Source organism: Muntiacus reevesi, chromosome 1 (assembly GCF_963930625.1).
Source record: "Muntiacus reevesi chromosome 1, mMunRee1.1, whole genome shotgun sequence".
Lineage (NCBI taxonomy): Eukaryota > Metazoa > Chordata > Mammalia > Artiodactyla > Cervidae > Muntiacus > Muntiacus reevesi.
Window position 1 is genome coordinate 207,453,964 of NC_089249.1, and position 21,794 is coordinate 207,475,757.

The 21,794-nt window shown below is 44.2% G+C and overlaps 1 protein-coding gene across 4 annotated transcripts in view; it reads left to right on the plus strand.

The window, feature by feature from the left end:
- The window catches only part of ZNF608 (zinc finger protein 608), a 105,096-nt gene that overhangs the window by 75,687 nt on the left and 7,615 nt on the right, over positions 1-21,794 (plus strand). For all 4 annotated transcript variants that reach the window (XM_065918199.1, XM_065918197.1, XM_065918200.1 and 1 more), the window contains 2 exons: positions 18,567-18,654; positions 19,159-21,601. In XM_065918199.1, the coding sequence (XP_065774271.1) occupies positions 18,567-18,654; positions 19,159-21,601 (2,531 nt within the window). The remainder of the gene's footprint in view (positions 1-18,566; positions 18,655-19,158; positions 21,602-21,794) is intronic.

The window sequence follows — 21,794 nt, forward strand, 5'->3', positions numbered from 1 at the left end:
CATTTTAAAAGAAACTATTTATGTTATTAGGGGAACAGGGATATGTTCACTGGGAAAGAAAACCATCATTCTGTGTTTCAGTTGGCACCAGGCAGGTCCCTATTAGAAGTCATAGGCTCCTTGTTGAGGACAAATGATGCTTGTACCACTTCCAGTAACGCTAACCAAGGGGCAGGTGATGTCATCTGTGCCAACAAGGATCACACCTGGAAAAACATCACTCAAAACATTACCTGAGTCTTCCACTGGTTATAATCATGAATGTGTGACCCTGGATTTGCATTGCTGAGCAGTAAGTTAAATAATTGTATATTTCCTTGAAATCAGTTTCTAGTGATCACACATGCAGATTGAAAACCACAGCCTTAAGATTTACATTCAGCAAATAAAATTTATGTTCCCTGAAAGGCAAAGAAGGCTGTCATTTCATGCTTCCTAAGCTTCATTGTCTGTTTCCCTTTGGTACACACAAGCCGCCTAGCACGCACCAACGTGCGTCCCATTATAGAGACAGAGCTTTCTGCTCTGTCAACTTTGTTTTATAAAAGCTCTGTTTTCTTTATTACTTTATCTGTTACATCTGTAAAATTTATTTAAGCAATGACAAATCTCTCTTTGGGGCCCAGAGTCTGGGAGAAGAACCAGTGGCAGGCTACTGGGAGGAGATTTGCTGGATCTGACTGTTCATTAAATTGAAGAAGTGAGGGGAGAGGTTAGCAGATCTGGATCTGCCAGGACTGGGCAGGTTATGGTCCGTGTTGAGAGTGTCTGCATCATGTGAGCAACAAATGTACCTCATCAATTGCTTTTGTAATAGTTCATTAGAAGTGAATGACTTTTGAAATCACAGAGGAAAGTTCCTGGTTTAACTTAAAAGAATACTTAGTTCACAAATTTTTCTAATAAAAAATAGATAAATAAAGCCAAATTGTTTACATCTATATTATCATCAAGTTACTTTTAAAATGGAAAGAATCAACTGAGATGGGCTCCCTTAATTAGTAATTATCAGAATCAGGTGATGAATACTCAGTTTCATGGGTTTTCATTTTTATATTTTGATTTGTGTATATAGTTATAATGTAGTGGTTGCTTTATGCTTTTTTCATATTTTTTTTGTTGAAGTGTAGTTGACTTACAATGTTGTGTTAATTTCTGCTGTACAACAAAATGATTCAGTTATACGTATATTATATATGTATATACATACATTCTTTTTCATATTCTTTTCTGTTATGGTCTATCATAGTATATTGAATATAGTTCCCCGCACTATATAGTATGACCTTGTGGTTTATCCATTCCATATATAACAGCCTATATCTGCTAATCTCAACCTCCCACTCATCCTTCCCCTAACCCCCTCCCCTTGGACAACTTTTAATCTGTTCTTTATATACATGATTCTGTTTCTGTTTCATAGATAGGTTTATTTGTGTCATATTTTAGATTCCACATGTAAGTAATATCATATGGTATCTGTCTTTCTGACTTCGCTTAGTACAATAATCTCTAGTTGCATCCATGTTGCTATAGATGGCACCATTTCATTCTTTTTAATGGCTGAGTAGTCATCCATTGTGTATTTGTACCACATCTTCTTTATCTGTTCATCTGTCAGTGGACATTAAGATCATTATCATGTCTTGGCTATTTTGAATAATGCTGCTATGAATATAGGGCTTGCATATATCTTTTTAAATTAGAGTTTTGTCCAGATACATGCCTAGGAGTGGAATTGCTGGATCATTTGGCAAGTGTACTTTAGTTTTTTAGAGAACTTCCATAGTGGCTGCACAAACTTACATTCCCACCTACAGTGTAGGAGGGTTCTTCTGTGCTTTTATTCATTTTGTTGTTTCACTTGCCTTAAAACAAAAACTCACTTAATTGTCCCTATTCTTTGCCAGACTCACTTAATTGAGTGCCTATTCTTTGCCAGGCACTTTGAAAGAGCTCGTGCTTGGCCTTTCGGAAAGGTTGGCAGGTAAAAATCAGGCATCTGAAATGTGACAGTAAGTTCTGTGATAGAAGTATCCTCAGATGCAGTCAGGCAGCCTCAGGGCTTCCTTGAGTTGAGGCACCTGAACTTGAACTCGGAAGATTAAGGCAAGTCCAGGTTCCCTAGGCAAAAGATAGGAACAAAGCATGAAGTGACCTATTATTGTGTGCCAGGGACGTTTAAATGCACTCTGGTGTGTGAGGCAGGGGGGAGGTAAGTGGTGAGTGGGGCGGGGTGGGGGCGGTAACCAAGGCCTGCCTGGACTGTGGTATGGATGAAAGGGAGGGAATGGAGTCAGAGATTGGTTAGGAGTCAAAGTAGGCGTGACTTGATGACTGATGAGATATGAGTGCTTAAGTAGACTAGATGTCTGGAGGTGTGAATTGCGATTCCTTTTAAACATGTCTAAAATCCTAAGAACTGAGAAGTGTAGTCTATAGTGAGTTCTAGAATCATCCCTTGGTTTTATACTGCTGCTGCTAAGTCGTTTCAGTCGTGTCCGACTCTGTGCGACCCCATAGACGGCAGCCCACCAGGCTCCCCCATCCTTGGGATTTTCCAGGCAAGAACACTGGGTTGCCATTTCTTTCTCCAATGCATGAAAAAAGTGAAAGTGAAATCGCTCAGTCGTGTCTGACTCTTAGCGACCCCATGGACTGCAGCCTACCAGGCTTCTCCGTCCATGGGATTTTCCAGGCAAGAGTACTGGAGTGGGTTGCCATATGGATAGATAATACCATCTAAGCGGTTAAACATAGGTTGAATATAGAAGCGTTTCCAGATTCGGTGCTTTTCCCAGACCAGTGTTTTCTCTGACAAGGTGCTTTATAAGAGAGATGAGTAATTTAACAAACTAAGCATTTAAGCATTGGTGTGCTGATAAATCGGACTTCCCTATAGCTCAGGTGGTAAAGAATCTGGCTGCAATTCTGGAGACCCGGGTTCTATACCTGGGTCGGAAAGATCCCCTAGAGAAGGAAATGACAACCCAGTGTTCTTGCCTGGAGTCGGACCCGACTGAGTGACAAACAGCGGGAGGTGCTGATAAATAGTTAACGACTGGGGTGGGAGTTGGGGGCTGGGGGGAAGAGAACACCCCTGTGTATTCTTTGCTATTTTCCGTGGTATATATTCTCACCATGGTCACTTTCAAGCTTCCAAGACTGGCGTCTCCTGTGGAGCTGGGAAAAGCTGCATGCGCTGGCCTGCAAGCCCGCTCCTGATCATCACTTACATGTGACCTTGTGGATTCTCATCCATGCGTGCGTAGTTCCTTCATGAAATTGTGTTCTTCATAAACTTATGTTTGTTTAAACTTAAACAATGCATTTAGAAGCATGGTATCAAAAGTCAGCCTGCCTGTCTTCACATCTCTGACTGGGGGCAAGTCAGTCAGTTAAACTTTCTTATTAATTTGTTCATCAGTAAAATACTGATAATAAAAGAACCTGGCATGTAGACGCTGAGAAAAAAAAAGAGATAATCTATGTAAAAAACATTTCTTCTTGTGACCTACACGTAATAAAGCACTCAATCAATGTTCTTATATTTATGCTCTCTCTTTACCCCCTGGGGACAGTAACACAAATGTTAACTGCCTGTTGTGTAAAATAATGCTGCTTTTAATAGTTTTGGATTGCCATCTTTGCAGCTTTAGAGGAGACCCCAAATGCAACTATCCCAAGATTCAGTGAACAAATCTCGAATTCATCTTAGTGATCAATTTGGCCCCTTTGCGGCTTTAATATTATTGACTCTAAGACAGAGTATGTTTTTATATATAGCAGCTACTTGAATATTTAGTTGATTTCTCTCAATCTTTTATTTCTGGGCATTGAGACATAGAAAGACCTTTTATAGAAGAACAGGGTACACATGCAGTTTTGTCTTGAGTACATTGCAAAATAAAATGTTTGGCCCTGGTACCCCCTGATACCTTCGAGTATCATTTGATACTTGAATTCTTTGACCATGCATTCTTGGTTGAATTAGAAAATCTCTTTTTCTTTAATATTAAACTTGAATTGAATGGCATCAGAAAATGTAATCCGCAGCACCAAGAAACTTTGTTCTCTTAACTAGCACCCCTTGGGAAACCTTATCAAATCTAGTATTACATTCACATACCTTGGAGTTAGTACACTATCAAACACACAATGAAAAATGGCTTTCTGTTCACTCATTTGGAAAAACACTCAGTAATTTCTGTTACTAATTCATACACTGGGATATATAAAATAAAGTAGCATAATGGGTCTCGTGGCTAAATGTTGTTGGACTTCATGACCCCAAACCTCTAAATGAAAAGCTTAGTGAAACACTAAGCCGTTGGGATTTTCTGCCCTTTTTTTTTCTGTATCCAAGAAGGTTGATTTCTGCAGTGTCAGCATGTAATTTTCTCCCTGGCACCAGTCAGACTCGGGCTGTTGGTCAACAGTTCAGCGGGTCTGGGGGCACTTGGCCGTGTGACTAGCCTGGTCTGGGCACCCACTGCCCTTGAGGGCCAGTCCTGGGTACCCTGGTGCTTACCTTTTACCAGGCCCCTCTTCTCTGGGAGGCCTATTTTGATCTGCCTGATTTTTCTTTCAGAGAAAACTGAGAAAGCCTTTGGACCAGTAATTCTGCAACTGCTTTAGAGTGCAACATTCCTCAAACAGAACCTGAGTGGAATTCTGTACCTTCACCCTCATCCAGTCAGTTGCTAACTGCTAACAAATCTAACTTCCCTTTTTAGCTGGAAAAGATCTTTATTTTAAGCAAAGGACATCAGGAGGAAATAATATGTTTCCACCTCATTTCTCCATCAAGCATTTTCCTGCCCTGTGTACTAATCCCCACAGATACTTGCTGTGAAAGAAAAAGAAGAAAAAAAAATAACGTTCCATATGCCAACTCCCAAGTGTTAGCATTGTCCCACCAAACATTCTATGTTTGCATCAGTTATTAGAGATTCAGGATATGAGGTGGGTACAAGTCAGATTTTGGTGGAGAGACACAGAGAGAGTGTGTTTTCACTCAGAAGAATTACAAGGAAACCTGGAAAGATGTTGAAATGTTGAGTCAGGTCTTCTTTCCATGGAAGGAGGTGTATGAAACACACCCTGATGATGAACAGCAATTAGCAGTGCATTACTTTCTGGAAAAGACTGCAAACTGGCTGCCCTGCAGGTCAGAGTCAATAAAGACGGAGTTACTAACAATAGCCTTTCTCTCTTGCTGAAGCCTTGGACTTAACCCTAACTTCATCAGACCGGAGAAGAGGAGAATAATGCGAACAATGGGAGTCTTGGAGGTTGACTTGGGCTTAATGCTCGGAGGCCGTAAAGGCTGTCAGAGCGTTTGATGGATTGGCTCTCACGCCTTAGTCCCCAGTGCAAAGCAGGAACGTTCCTGCCTCTTCTGAGAGGCTTGATGTGCCACCTGGGGTCAGAACTTATCAGCCTGCGGGGCTAATGTTTCAGATGAGGCCAAAGTGCAGTCAATAATTTATACGGAAATTTGTGCTCAGAGTCACAAGGAAAGCACGTTTTGACACAAATTCTTACTGGTTCTAAAAAGAAGTCCAGGTCAGCGTCAGGTCTCCCTGCTGACATCACTGCTTGTGTATGAATAATACTTAATGGTAAACTTAACCAAAGAAGAGAATTCAGATCTTCATGGGATATTTCTTTAGTGTTTATCATGTGAGGCTAAATTTCAGAATCTATAGGTGAACTGGGGAAGGAAACACTGGCAATTTGGAATTTATTAAAAAGCAAAAGAAAACCACCTCTAGGATACAGTCATAGGACTTTGGAAGCCAGCACAGTGTCCATAGGAGTGTTGGTTTAGAGACTGTGAAGCTGAGGTCTGTGGTACCAACTGCATGGAGAGAAAACGTTAGGGAGTATCAGGGCTGGAAGGGATACAGGAATTAGGTTACAGTTAGATGCCTTGAATCTTTCATCAGGTTTGCAGAAGATATGTCACCCAAAGTTAGCTGAGATGGCTGCGTGTGACTATGCATGAGTGTGCGTATAGAGCATCTGCCTCCACATAAACACATGTATTTATACACACGGTACATAGACGCATACAGCCAAGCAGTGACACCAGCGAGGCTGGTCAATCAATAACCAGCTAAGTTTTGTTCTGCTCCAGCAAAACGATGACTCGCCCCAGTAAGTGCTAACAAAGGCGCTTTTCCCGGCTCAGCTCTCAGAGAGCACTATTAGTCACGCTTCATTAGGCTTGTTTACAGAAAGGAGCTGGTCTCTAAGCACGTTATTGAAATACTTGTAACTCTGTGGGGCTGTTTTCTTCCCTGAGAGATAAGAACTTTGGAATGTGGGGTGGGGGAGGGTGGGAAGACAGCCTCTGACCTTTATCATGAAAACTGGTCTTTTCAGCTGGGGTCGGAAAGATGAGTTTGCATTTAACCTCTCTCTGCATCCCCAAGAGCCTTGCTGCTGGGCCTGGTTTCTGTTGTCAGGTGGTGGGGACCTTGGATTTTTAGTTTTGATAATTTAGACAGATGTCAGGGGTTCGGTTCACTGTTCTTGAAAACTTGATGTGAGATTTCCTTACCCCCAGTCCAGAGATGAGGCGTCAGTGATTTAGATTGCATTTCGTAGTGGCATTATTGCTGGGTGGTGAAATGAGGAAATGTTCACTTTAAATAATGGATATGGTTGGAATGATGACTTTTGATTGGTTGAAATTGGTGGTAGGTCTAGAAATAATATAACTTAAAAAAAATGTGTGGTTGATTTACAATGGTGTGTTAATTTCTGCTACACAGCGAAGTGATTGGTTTACGTATATATAATTCTTTTTTTTTTAAATATTCTTTTTCATTATGATTTATCATAGGATATTGTGCCATACAGTAGGACCTTGTTGTGGATCAAAAAATAATACAAGTCTTTAATATTGGAATTTGCACCCCTAAGATTCTAAGAGACAGATACAGCCCATGTACAGTAAGCGTGGTCACTAGGAATACAGGATAATCAGTGCAGGTGCCCCTGTCTGACAGTGCTTTCTCTGGAAGAGACTCAGGAGGCCTTGCTTGACGCTGGCTGTATTTCTGGGAAGGAGATTCTTAGTATGTTCACATCTCCCTCCACCTGGATTACGGGAGAGTCCAGAGGCGAGGAAGCCAGAGTTCATTTGCCGATGATGTTTTGTGTCAGTGCGCATGTTAATTGCTTTCCATAAATTACATGTTCTTTGATACTCATGTTATTCCCTACTCTGTGGATGGGGAAATGGAGGCCCTGAGAGTGGTAGATCAAGATGAAGCAGCTTTGAGCCTGGTGAATCTGTCTCCAGAGCCATCTCTTCAGAAGTTCAGGCTATTCTATTCTATCCTTAGTGACCCTTATCCTTTCTTTTTCCCTTGTCCCGTCCTTGCAGTAAAACTGATTGCATTCTGAGCTTGATTAGACTTTATTCCTTCAGTTTCTTTCTTTCTTCTTTTTTTTTTTTTTTAATTACATTCTGAACCGGAGCCATAATTATGTGGCTTTACTTAGCAGAGGGTGTGGATCACCTCCAACGCTGCCTGCTGGGCATGGCCACGTCCAGGTGAGAACAGGGAGGGTCACTCACTGGTGACGGAATCCTCACTTCCTCACTCACCCATTGCCTTTGATTGTGAGGGTGTGGATTTTGCCTTCTCTGACGTCTGCATTCCTTGTTTCCTTTTTATTTGTGCAAAGATGGTGAATTTTAGGTAATACACAAAATACCCCCCTTGTGTGCCATACACATTAATCAGAGCCTTCCTCTTTGCTTACACGCACAGAGCCTACCCGTTTACACATACACACACACACAGACACACACACACACAGCCTTCCTGTTTATTACACACACACACAGTTGAGAGAGGCAGTTCCCTGTTTTTCAGCTGCTGTTGTAAATTGCTATTTTAAATTTCAGCAAGTGGAATAATAGCAGAGTGATCACTTCCAGTAAATGCTGTTGGCCTTTGTAAAGAATGGCTTGTTCAGAGGTTTTATGATTTACGGGGACACAGCTGGTGGCCAGCAGAGCTGTAGGAATGTATGCTCTCCTGGGCCCAGTAGAGCTGCAGATGAAAAGGGCCCAGAGCTGGCACAAAAGCAAATAAGCGCTCTGGCTTTAAATAAAGCATCATAATTTATATGAAGCCTGGCTCTTCAGTCCCAGGGAGATGCATGCATCGGTAGCAGCTTTTTGATGTGAGTGTAATTGTCGATTGGTTCCCACCGTCTCCTTGTATCTCAACGACTGGGGGTGGATGGTAAGAAAGTATTTTAAAACGCAGTCCCCAAATCTGCAGTTGTGTTACACAGATTCTGCCAAGCAATCCACTAGCATTTAAATCTGCTCATCACCCACCGAGATTGATCTGCAAGAGGTTTGGGAGGTAGACAGATGATGAAAGGTTTGGGAGAACTGATGCCTCCGTGACCCTTTCCTGAGCCAGCCTACCCCCTTCGCCAAATATGTCAGGGTTTTCAGTCTTAGATTTTATTTCCTTTGCATCTTTCTGTCTCATTCATCTCAATGATTACTTTGCCTCCCCTCTTGCTCCTTCTTCTCCTGCTCCTGCCTCAGGAGATCTTTGAATAAGAGACAGACCGCAGTCTGCATCAGGAGCCAGGGGACAGGGCTGGTGTCTGTTGAATTCCTGGCTGCTTGCACCTTTCTTCCTCTTTAGCCCCAGAGACCCCTCTTTTAGGGGCAGTGGTGTTGAGGGGAATGTTCTGCCTTCAGGGTAGTCTGTCTTTGGTCTGGTTTTGCTGGTCTATTTCCCTGCTTTTCAAGTTGCAGAAACAGCGTTGTGGAGATTCTGGCTGTAGAAGTTGTTAGCTGAAAAGATCCTGTAATTAATATTAAGTACAGGAAACTGGGCCTGATGATTTGAAAGGCCTGCATTCTTTCAGTTGCTTATCTTCAGTGGCCTGAGAGGCTGCAAGTGGGAGTGTGTAAGGGCTATTTCCTTCTCCTCCTGGGGGGAAACTGGCCCTGTGCTGTCTGCCCAGGCCCCCCCCTGCACAGCTGTCTCCGAAAATAACCCTCTTAAAGGAACCATGTGTTAAGAGGTAATAAAATAACAACCATATCCTTATCATGGCTCATTGTAGGCCTCCTTCAGTAAATACTTATCACATACCTTCCTCAAACTTTGAAATGCTTTTATTTAAACGAAGAAAATAAATTATTTCCCAACGAGCTAATAATTGAGGCTTGTGAGACTGGATTGGGGGAGGGGAGGCTATTCTGTTACTGTTGGCATTGAACCCTCCTCTTCCAGGGAGAAAGAGAGGGAGGAGGGAGGCCTGGGGAGAGATGAGACATCATTCTCCTATTCTAATGAGGGAAATTGTGCCTCGGAAAAGGAGAGGGTGCGAGAAACCTGCTGGCACTTGAAGTCATTCATTTAAACCAATGCCTGCCTGCAGAGGAGGAGGAGAAGTTCAAGTTAAGAACTTTACCCCAGAAACTCAGAGTGGTGCTATTGCTTGCCTCCATGTTATCAAGCCTCAAGGGGTACCTTACTGAAACATTCCATCAAAGACAAGAAATGAAATCTGTTTGTACGAATGTGTACATGTGTGTGTATGTGTGTACATATACTCCGCACATGTACCTGTTCAGTTAATGCATTTAAACTGCTCTAAATGTCTGTCTCAGAGACTGGTTTTTCTGTTCCGTCTCTTCTTTCTCCCTTCTGCCTCTCCCCCTCCTTCATCTTTTATCTTTTTACCTGTTGTGTTTTGACTGAGCCTTAATGGATCACAGTCTGAAAAGCATCTTCTTGGGACATGAAGGGTGGTTTTTGATGCAGCCTACCTAAGTGTTTGTGACTTGCTGCCCTTGTTGAAGCAACCTAAGGGGTCTGTCCTCTCCCCACCCCCACAATACCAACGGTGTCATCACAACCTGTCCTGCTGTCTGTCCCCAAGCTGGGACTTTGCACAGAAACTCATAGAGAAACTGCCTAAGGAGCACAGGCTACATGTTGTGGTGTTAATGGCTTCTGTATTTGATCTAAGTGTGTGTGTGTGTGTGTGTGTACATATTTAACACTAGCCTCAAGCCATCAAGCACAATGTTGCTTTAGGATGTGTGTCTGCCTAACTTAAAAGCAATTCTTTTTGTAGTTGTTACTGATCATATTTAAAGTGACACCTATAAACTATGAAGCTTGATAAAACATAAGCACTAATTATTAAAAGAAGCAAAGCACCTCTTGAGTAAATATTATTTGAGCTCCAGTGATCTACTGATCTCGAGTGTTTTGATTTTTTTTTTTTTATTATTACATTTTGGGCTCTCAAAATTTTCATGAGTGCAGAAACTTGCGTAATTCTCGGTAGTGAAAATATCGTCATCATCCGTAGGCAGTGCAAGCTTCCATGCAAATATGTGGGGTGGTATTTCTGTGTTCCCCAGGGGTGCCTCACAAAAGCCTTATTCCTGCTCCCTCTTTGTACCCACAAGACTTATTCACAGGCCATTGTGTTTTCTAGAAGTAGAGAAGGATAATGTTTCTAGGCAAGCGAGAAAAGAAAAGCGGTGAGAGCTTCTTTGCGCTGACCAGTCAACTGGATATCGACCACCTGTCTTCACGGGAAAGAAATAGATGGCAGTGAATAAGCGAGAGTCTAGTTTTCCAAGAAGCTCAATGATTTTCCCAAATCAATACAGCTCATCAGGCCTCAGAACAAAGGCTGCAGGGGAGGCGACAGTGATGGAAGTGGCTCTGTGTTCTTTTGTGTATTAAACCATAAGACCCATGGGGAAACAAGGTTTCTTTAGCCAGTGTTTTTGGTTTTTTTTCCCTTCTTTTTAGAGCTTATTCTATGTATTTTGGGTGGTGGAGGGGGAACCCTTTCAGGTGTTTTTTTTTTTTTTTTTTAAGATTTCCGTAGATTGTATCCTGATGATCAAATGGACTTTTTAAAGAGAGAAGCTAGTCAAGCAAGAAAGATACCGTCTTTTAAAATGTAGATTAGAAGCAGCATTTTGCAATTGCTTCTTGGTATCAGTTTAGCATATTTATTTGGATTAAGGCCTTAGATTTTTTTCTTGTTATTTATGGACGGGCTTTAGATGAACCAAAAAGAACTGTCTCGGTGTTCAGATTAACCTGTGACAAATAAAGAATCCTAAGTCTCCTCCCGTAAATGAACCTTGTTCCTGATGTCCTGAAAATAACACCAAACCCTGCTAGGAATGCTGAACTGTCACCAGAGAGGTTATAATTAACATAGATAGAGCGGTGCCAACATTTTCCAGTCGTGTACAGAGAGCAACCATCCAAACCAGCAGTTTTTAGCCCTTCAGCCCTTTAATCTTTAAGCTCACTGTGCTTTCATAAAGCTGGACGTTAACCCCAGGGTGGTGTATCTCTGGGGTTTATGACGGGGGTGTCGCACGCTAGGGTATAAAGGGCTTCATCACACTTCCACTTGTTAGTGCTGCCCCATCTCCCAACTCCATTGCCTCCACTATTTGTTCAGATAAAGCCCAGTGTTCAGGGTGACTAATTGCAGCACTGTGTTCCAGATGGTTTGATTACAGGATGTGGTTAAAGTGACTCTTCAAACATTCAGCCCAGCAGTAGAGCTCTTTAAAAAAAAAAAAAAAAAGATTGAATTTTCTGGCCACGTGACACCTACTTTCCTGGTCCTGATGCTCTGTATATCCTTAGCAGAGGTAATAGGAAAACCTCCCTCTGCTCTTTCTCAGGTGCCTCATTGGCAATCCAATTGTGAATTTAAAATCCCCCACTAAAGTCTGCTTTCCTGTGTAGCTCAGTTGGTAGAGCATCTGCCTGCAATGCGGGAGACCTGGGTTCAATTCCAGGGGTCGGGAAGTTCCCCTGGAGAAGGAAATGGCAACCCACTCCAGTATTCTCGCCTGGAGAATCCCATGGACAGAGGAGCCTGGCGGGCTACAGTTGATGGGATCACAAGAGTCGGACATGACTTAGTGCTCTCTTTCTTTCTTTCCAAGAATGATAAATTCCACCTTGACCTTTGAAGAAGACCTATCTATAAGACTGGAAACTCTGAAGCCGGAAAAATGAACAAGTGTACTAGACAAGACTTGGCTTTTTAAATAGTACCAGTGTTGGACCCAACAAAACCAGCACAACAAAATACGAGAGGGAGGGGATTCAGTACAGAAGAGAGGTGATAAATGTTACCTTGTATAGGAGTCACATTGTCTTAAAAGAGTAATGTGATATCCTGAATATATGAACTTTATCCTGTACTTAGGAAACAGCAGATTGTGACATTTTGATTGTTACTCATGTTTTCTCCTGGGGGAGAAATATATATATATATATATATGTATGTATGTATATATATATGTATATATACACGCATACACACACACATACATTCACGCACAGAAGCAAAGAAATGTATAAACTTAAAAAGATGGTGCCATGGGTTCCATGTTGGTGTTATTGCAGTGACGTTCCTGTTTTCTGCACAAGTGCACACTCTGGTCGTCCAGATGAGGCAGTCTGAATAAGAGGGCCAAGAAACGATGTCAGAGACCAAATTTGGCATTTGCACTGCTTGGCAAAGACTTCTGTCCCAGGGATGAGGCACTTTAAAGACTCTTCGAGAGTCTTTAAATTGTAATATAAACAGAGTTTGGCTGATCCACTGGGAAATCAGGCATTTGCCAAGTTCTTGAGGAAGCATCTTCACAAATACCAGAAACAGTAATTCATAAACCACATTTATAACATCTTCAGAGCAAAATCTCTCCATAGAGAATTCGCATCATCTTTAAGCTAGTGGGAGACGATACTTATTGAAAAAGTGTGGGAATCGTGAAAAGAAGACACGAGGTAGCATTCAGATCTAGATTTTCTTCAGTCATCACCTGGTAGTCTCTGGGGGTTGAATGCACTCCCTCCGCGGGCTGGGCACTGCTCCTGTTTTCAAGGAATGGAGTCTGGTTGGAAGAGACAGGCCTCTTGTGTATATGAGTGGAGTAAGTTGTTAAAGGGACCATGTAGTTCAAGTTAAAACAGCCTCAGCAGTATTCAAACAGTAAGAGTTTACTTGGCGCTCATCTAGTGTGGACTGAATTCAGTGTTCCTATAGGACAGGGGTTCTCCTTGTCGTAAGTTCCTAGCTAAAGGAGACCCTCCCATCCTCTCGTGACCTTCAGAGTCACCGTGGTCTCTGTCCCAGCCAGCCAGGAAGGTGAAGAAATCAGAGGAATGTGCGTGGGAGATTCTTCTGGGCTAATCCTGGCAGTGGCGCCTGTCAGTTCACTTGCCTTTTATAGAACTGAGGGACAGGGCCCTATCTAACCCATAGGGAGGCTGAAAAAGCTGCTGGAGGTGGACACAGGGGGCAACCATGGATTCTGGGGGACATCCACTGGGGAAAGCATTTGGATGGAATGTAGTGGGGACCCAGGAGGAAGTGGCCATTTTTGAATGGTGTACAAGGTCTTTGTGTCTGGAGAGAATTCATGGAAGAGCGAACGTTAGAATTGGTCTCTCTGTGTTAAATCACTGCAGTAGTGTCTGAGTCTCTGCGACCCTGTGAACTGTAGCCAGGCTCGTCTGTCCATGGGATTCACCTGGAGTGGATTGCCATGCCCTCCTCCAGGGGATCTTCCCAATGTAAGGATCTAACCTGTGTCTCTTATGCCTCTTGCATTGGCAGGTGGGTTCTTTACCACTAGCCCTACCTGGGAAGCCCAGTCTCTGGTTCTAATTTATTAGAAGCCTTAACTTGCCTTGAGAATTTGGATGAGTCCATCATTAAAGTCCCCCCCACCCCCACCCCAGGGCAGTTAAAAATGTGGTATCAAGAATGATTGAAGAAACTCACTTATGCTGGAGGGGAAAAAAGAGGACAACCCGAGGGGAAGGGAGTGTTGACGTGGTCATTTTCCTTGCGTGGGTGAAAGGCTGTCAAGGGGACTGTCTGTAGGGTATCAGAAGGCACAGCCAGGACCTAGGTGTTCAAAGACAGATTTTAGTTCAGAACTAGGAGCATCTTTCTAACAAGATGACTAAAAAATAATGGGACCGCCCTGGATACCAGTGCGAGCTTCTCCAGGCCCTATCCCCTGCCCCTTGAGAGTTGAAGCACGAGGGAAAGGGGACACACAGATATGAGGGCCTTGTGCCACCCATTGGCCTTTCACCCTTCAGTACCTTGTGACCTATAGCTTTCTACTCTTACTATCAACTTCGCTTTCCATATCACTAGTCAGATTCCCAAAGCAAGTCCTTGTTTAGTTATCCTCTGCTTCAGTTACCTAGAGCTGTCAGATGAGGCCACGGTTAGGATTACTGGTCTAGGAGCCTAGTTGCCTAAGACTTCCCTCTGAACAGAAACTTCAGGCAGAGCAGTTACTGTGAAAGTCTCGTGCTGGGTCTAGTTGAATAAGATGGGGTAAGAGACCTACTTTCTAGTATGGGTAATATGCTAACTATACTTCCACTTCTGGACTAGCAGGTATGCTTATGTGCTGTTTGCAGACTTTTAAAAGTATAAAGTGTGGATGGAGTTACAGGCAACCTATGGCTGATTCCATAGCCCTAAATAGATTCCTAGTGTTGTATATACCCTGTAGATGTACAATAAATGCTTAATGGGCCTGACCATCTCTCTGGGATCACTTAACTGCTAAGTATTGACAAGAGATAATAGAATGCCGTGAATGTGGAATCCTTAGAGGATCTCAGGGCTCTTTTGGCTTGTAGAGGTAGGGAAGGGGCTCATGTTATAGAACGCAGATCACCTTCTTATTAAAGTGTCTTGTAGTGGTAATGCTTTGTGGGGGCGGCAGCTCTGATTGTGCATTAGGATCTAAGACATACCCTTAATACAAGGAAGAAAACTCTATGTGGGAAGCTCACCCAAACCACCCATTGCTCTTTTCAGCTTTGTTTTTACTTCATTGGTAGTAATCTTAAGATATTTTTCAAATATAAAGTATTACAGGGCAGGCATTATTAGCATTTTGAGAAAAACCATGCCTAGTCTGTGGGTGGGAAAAATGAAAGTAAAAGTGTTAGCTTGCTCAGTTGTGTCCAACTCTTTGGGACCCCATGGACTGTAGCCCACCAGATTCCTCTATCTATGGGATTCTCCAGGCAAGAATACTGGAGTTGTAGCCATTCCCTTCTCCAGGGGAATCATCCCAACCCAGGGATTGAACCCAGGTCTCCTGCATTGTAGGCAGATTGTTTACATCTGAGCCACCAGGGAAGCCCTATGTGGGTAGGAAGAGAAGATGATAAATCTGGTGGGATACGTGAGAAGATAAAGATGAAAAGGACTTGTACAGTGTCCCCAGCACCTGACAAATTAGCAAGCTGTTTGAAAGAATAAATGTGCAGTAAAATTAACTCTTTTGGAATAAATGTACCTTTATTTTTAGTTTATGTGAGAAAAATAACCATGCCCAGATTTATAAAATTTGAACTTTTAAAGGACTCATTTTCACAAAAGTATAGTCTGTTTTGTATCACCACGGGTTAGAAAGTGTTCAAGATGTCCTGACTTCGAAGAGATAAGTCCTTTATATGTTTTTTTAGAGCTCAACACTACCTTTGTACTTGGCCCCTCACAATAGGATGTTGTCTGAACATAGACTTCCTGACAAACAGTACGCTTTGTAGTTTATATGAGAAGCGTTCCTTAAGCCTTCATTCCCATACAGAGCAGATTGGGCTGCATAAACATGTGCATACTTGTATTCCGCACGTGAATTCTAGGCTGACATAAATATTCCATGACATTGTGAAGTGGATTGTGCATATAACGGAAAAATAGACCAAACACATGTATTTCATTAGAGAAACTATTCAGATCTTCCCGGAATTAGAGCATTTATTTTGAGCATCTTTTAAAATATGGAGGGATTCTAGGAAAATTAGCCTAACTTATTGAGGCCCTTTTAGGTGGAAAATGGACGTTTTAAAAAAGAATTTTATTCCCACCAAGTGCTAATAATGGTGATTGTTACTTGTACGTAGACGTGTGGTGTCTAGAAATAGTGTCAGGTGATGGGAACGGTTTTGCAGTGTGGAAGTTGTTTCGCCTGTGATAGCTTCACCCGATAACCCCACACACTCAGTGATTAACTGCTGCATATTGGGGTCCCGTCCTTCTCTCCGGCTCCCACGTTTCCCTTTGTCCTGTTCCTGTTCCATGACCAGGAATCCGATGCTGTGGGTGGTGTGCAGGCTGGTGTGCTTCATGGAGCAATTCTGCGTGGGTCGTGGTGGGAAACAGCACGGCCACGTGGACAGTAGCCTTTCATCACACGGACCAGCCCGCATTAATTTACGGAGCTCGGCAGCCCTCCGTCCCCAAGAGAACCCCGGCTTGGGGAGCGTGCCCCCGCCTTGCGGACGGTCCTCCGCTGCGGCAGCCGGGGCGCCTCCTCTTCCCCCGGCGCTACTCCTGTATCCCCAGCCTTTGCTCCGGGCGGCCGCCCTCGGCTCAGCCAATGAGACGCTGGCGTTCCCCGCAGGCGCCGGCCAATCCACGGCCAGCGTTTGCTGGAAACGCGAAACCCTTGGGGGAAAAGCAATAACAAAAGCCTTTCACTGCAGACAAATGTTAAGTGTCTGTGCAGACTTTTCCTGTTTTTAATTTTATTACTGTAAGAAAGGAGGGTTTGTTGTTTCTTTCATGTTTCCTTTCAAGCAATTTTAATTATACATTTGTGTTACATCAGGGACTGAGGAACGCAGTGATTCAACCTATTGCATCTAAAGCTAAAATGCAGTAACCTTCTGGCAATACAGATATATTCCTGCACTGTAAATATAGCTGACATGCTAAAGAATTTTAAGCAGCTGCAAAGGTCTCTGACACCGCACACAGTGCCCCAGAGAGCAGATGATGAGAAAACCAGCTCCGTCTTCCCCTTCGCCTTGTCTCCACCCCTCCCTTTTCCTGAAGGGTTGTGCTCATAAAGAATCCTTTCCTCCAATTGTTCTGTCTTGTGCACATTTTTACCAAATGCCTAATTACCGTTGACTCTCATCTCAATAAGCATTTTTATACTCAGTGACTTGAGTGGTTTTTTTTTTCCTGTGAAGGAATTAGAATGGAATCAACTATGATTTGAGGAAATGCTTTACTTTCCTTCATGTAACTCCCCCTCCCACCTCCACCACCATTGATATAGTGAGTAAATTCAGCTGTCACGGGACCATATGGGAAATAATTTCTAAATCCCTTTTTGGGACTTTTGAAAGAAATCCTTTCTTCCCCACTACTTGAGTCCCAACTATCCAAATATTTTACCTGCTATTAAAGACATGCCCAAGGAAATGAGTCTTACCTTGTGAGGTGTCCCTTACCACAAAGGAGTTCAATACAAGTTCTCTGCAGAATTCAAATGGCAGTGAGCAAGTGTGTAAACCAGCTAGAAATAGACTTTGAATATTGTCCCTTGGTGTTTCCAAGGAAAAAGGGAGATTGGTGGTTTATAGAAACTAAGACGCACTTACTGTATTTCTTTACCCAAATAGTTTATATATGTCTCAAAAGCAAAATCTACCTCCTTTTAATGTGTGCTTTTAAAGAAATGAGTTGTTTTTTTTTTTTAAGGCACTTGTCCTCTGGAGAAATAAAGAGGATGTCATATTTCGTTTCCCTATGACATTTGGTATACTAAGTGCACTTAAGTTTAGTAATTCACAGATGCAGTGCTAAATTAAATTGTCTGTCTGCAAAGCAGTTGGGAACAGCAGAATGGCTTGCAGGAAACAAGTGTGTTGGTTTTGAGGGTTGTGTTTTTTTTTTTTTCCTTATCCTCTGTGGCAAATGCTTACTAAAGTTGATTCTAAAGATAACCCCAAGAGCAAACCTATTGTGTACATATATTTTCCTCAGAGGGCTATTTTAGGAGTTCTTAATATGAAACAAGACCAAACAGTGAAATAGATACCATACTAAGGCTAATTCTTGTCTCAGAAAGCCAGAGAGGAGAGGATTAGGAAAAAGAAATCATAGCTGATTGTCTCCTATCTGAACTCCAAGCTCCCTCTTTCCCTGCCTCTAAGACCTCTTTTTGTGCACGCACATCATTTTTTCCCCTAAATAAAAATTGCCATTATTTTATATTGTTGAATTGGAAACAAAACCGATTCCTTTCAGCCACTTTCTGTTTTAAGCACTGGTAACTGGCACTTAGTTTTTGTTGGCTGCTTGCCAAACGAAAGCAATTATGTGTAATAATAGAAAAATTAAGAGGTGAGTGTTGCTGTTTTCCAGTAGGACATGGCAAAAACCATTTCCTTCTGTCAGCAGTATCTTGATTACCCTCTCACACACAGCCTAACCCTTTTGTACCACACAAGTATGCTCATGAACACACACACACACACACACACACACACGACTTCCTGTGGGTTTTTGCTTGAGGTCACTGAAACCAGAAAGAGGAAGCATGCAAACCACAGCTTTTGAAAGCAAATGAGAATAGAGCTTTGCTGGTAAAAAGCACAGTAATAATAAATGAACTGGAAATAGGGTAATTTGTGCTAACCTTGGTCCTTCTTCACTCCCCACTCCTGCAGGTGTCCTAGTAGTCAATGTCACGTGGAGGAACAAGACTTACGTTGGGACCTTATTGGACTGCACCAAACACGACTGGGCCCCTCCCAGGTAGGCACGGGGCCTTTGATTTCAGCCTCTGTCCTTCTCTCCTCCTTCCTCTTTTTCCCCTCTCCTTCTTTTTGCAAGGAAACTGCAGAGAGATGAATAATACTTGAAAGTCAGTTTGTAATTGAAGCCAAGCAAAAGAGCCATGAGCAATTCAGGACTGAACACAATAAAATGCAGATGCCACATTGCTTGTTTTTAGGGTGATCGCTACTTCCTGCCCCTGCTCTATCTCCTTTGTTTTCTTTTTGTCCACACGGGAATTGGAACTGCATTGGAAACTTAGCTACCTGAGCTGGTTTTCTGGGGAAGAACATAAGCCATGGGTAGCCTGATCTGTCATAGGTATTGAAACTGTCGGTGGAAGAGTTGGGTGTCTTTTCCTCACCCGGGCCCCGCCCTCAAGCTGCTGGGGTGTTGACTGCTCTTTACTGCATTGCATGCCTTGTGATTTCACCTGGCTCCTTTGGAAATGCTCGTTTTGACGGCTGTTACTTGCTTCCCTAGGTTCTGCGAGTCACCAACCAGCGACCTGGAGATGAGAGGGGGCCGCGGCCGAGGGAAAAGAGCGAGGTCTACCGCAGCTGCCCCGGGCTCGGAGGCCAGCTTCGCAGAGTCCAGAGGACTACAGAACAAGAACAGAGGGGGGGCCAATGGGAAGGGGAGGCGGGGCAGCCTCAACGCCAGCGGGCGGAGGACACCCCCGAACTGTGCTGCTGAGGACATCAAAGCCAGCCCCTCCTCCACCAACAAAAGAAAAAACAAGCCTCCAATGGAGCTGGACCTGAACTCCAGCTCTGAGGACAGTAAGCCCGGGAAGCGTGTCCGCACGAATTCCAGAAGCACTCCCACCACCCCTCAAGGGAAACCAGAGACGACTTTTTTGGACCAGGGCTGTTCTTCTCCCGTGTTGATTGATTGTCCCCACCCAAACTGCAACAAAAAGTACAAGCACATCAACGGCCTCAGGTACCACCAGGCTCATGCCCACTTAGACCCAGAGAACAAGCTGGAGTTCGAACCAGACAGTGAGGACAAGATCTCAGACTGCGAGGAGGCCTTGAGCAACGTGGCGCTGGAATGCAGCGAGCCAAGCACAAGTGTATCAGCTTACGAGCAGGTGAAGGCGCCAGTGTCTCCTGGCTCGGGGAACCCCCCCGGCACCCCCAGGGGAAAGAGAGAGCTCCTGAGCAACGGCCCCGGCTCTGTTCTTGGATCGAAGGCTGGGAAGAATTCTGGCAAAAAGAAGGGTCTTAACCATGACCTCAGCAATCTCCCAGTCATCTCCAACATGACAGCCACCTTAGACAGCTGCTCAGCCGTGGACGGCAGTTTGACTGTGGAAATGCCGAAACTGGAAGCAGAAGGATTAATTGACAAGAAAACTTTGGGAGAGAAAGAGAAGGGCAAAAAAGCCAACAACTGCAAAATGGACAAAAACCTCTCTAAACTTAAAACTGCCCGGCCCATTGCCCCTGCCCCGGCTCCGACACCCCCGCAGCTCATCGCTATTCCCACTGCAGCCTTTCCAAGCACCACCACGGGGACCATACCCGGACTGACCACCGTTGTTCAGGCCACACCAAAGAGTCCTCCGTTAAAACCCATTCAGCCAAAGCCCACAATCATGGGGGAGCCCATCACCGTGAACCCAGCCCTCGTGTCGCTCAAGGACAAAAAGAAAAAGGAGAAGCGGAAGCTGAAGGACAAAGAAGGGAAAGACACGGGGAGCCCGAAAATGGATGCAAAGCTGGGCAAGCTAGAGGATGCCAAGGTCACTGGGAAAGATTTATCCGGACATTTTTTAAAGGACCACCTCAGCAAGAATGAAGGGCTGGCAAATGGACTATCCGAGTCTCAAGAGAGTCGGATGGCTAGTATCAAAGCCGAGGCTGATAAGGTTTACACTTTTACAGACAACGCCCCCAGCCCTTCCATCGGGAGTGCCTCAAGGATGGAGTGCAGCGCTTTGGTGAACGGACAGGCGCCCATGGCCCCGCTGCACGTGCTGACCCAGAATGGAGCTGAGAGTTCCGCGGCCAAGACAAGCAGCCCCGCCTACTCGGACATCTCCGATGCTGCTGATGACGGTGGTTCTGACAGCAGGTCAGAGGGCGTGAGGTCGAAGACCAGTTCCCCATCAGATATACTCTCTAGTAAGGACGGCGCTGTGAAAGGGCATTCTTCAACGGCAGCACAATCATCTCAAATGAAAGAGTCCCACTCTCCCTATTACCACGGCTACGATCCGTATTATTCTCCCAGTTACATGCACCCTGGGCAAGTGGGCGCCCCTGTAGCTGGGAACGGCGGGAGCACACAGGGCATGAAGATCAAGAAGGAGTCCGAGGAAGAGGCGGACAAGAAAGACAAGGCAGAGCAGCTCGAGGCTAAGAAAGTGGACCATAGCCCTGCATCCTTACAGCCTCAGCACCAGTCGGTAATCACCCAGAGACACCCGGCCCTGGCTCAGTCACTGTATTACGGCCAGTATGCCTACGGGCTCTACATGGACCAGAAGTCTCTGATGGCCACCAGCCCTGCCTATAGACAGCAGTATGAGAAGTACTATGAGGACCAGAGGCTGGCAGAGCAGAAAATGGCCCAAACTGGGAGAGGAGACTGTGACAGGAAAAACGAGCTCCCTTTGAAAGAGCTGGGCAAGGAGGACAGTAAACAGAAAAACATGCCATCGGCCACAGTCTCCAAAGCTCCCTCTACCCCGGAGCCTAACAAAAACCATTCTAAACTAGGGCCGTCAGTGCCTAATAAAACTGAGGAGACAGGTAAATCGCAGCTTCTCTCCAATCACCAGCAGCAGCTTCAGGCCGACAGCTTCAAAGCTAAGCAGATGGAAAACCACCAGCTTATTAAGGAGGCTGTAGAAATGAAATCTGTCATGGACTCTATGAAGCAGACAGGTGTAGACCCAACCTCGAGATTTAAACAAGTAAGATTGGGGAGCGTGGCCCCCACAGGGAGAGTGCAGCCTGCGACTTGTACATGGCTGGTCTCGATCTGGTTAGAGTTCTTCTTCACAGGAAATCAACCAAGGGTTCCTCAGGCTGGATTTCTCTTCTCTTGAAAAGTGTTTGAAGTGATTCTGTCAGGATTTCTTGTGTACCTCTGAAATGTACATTGCT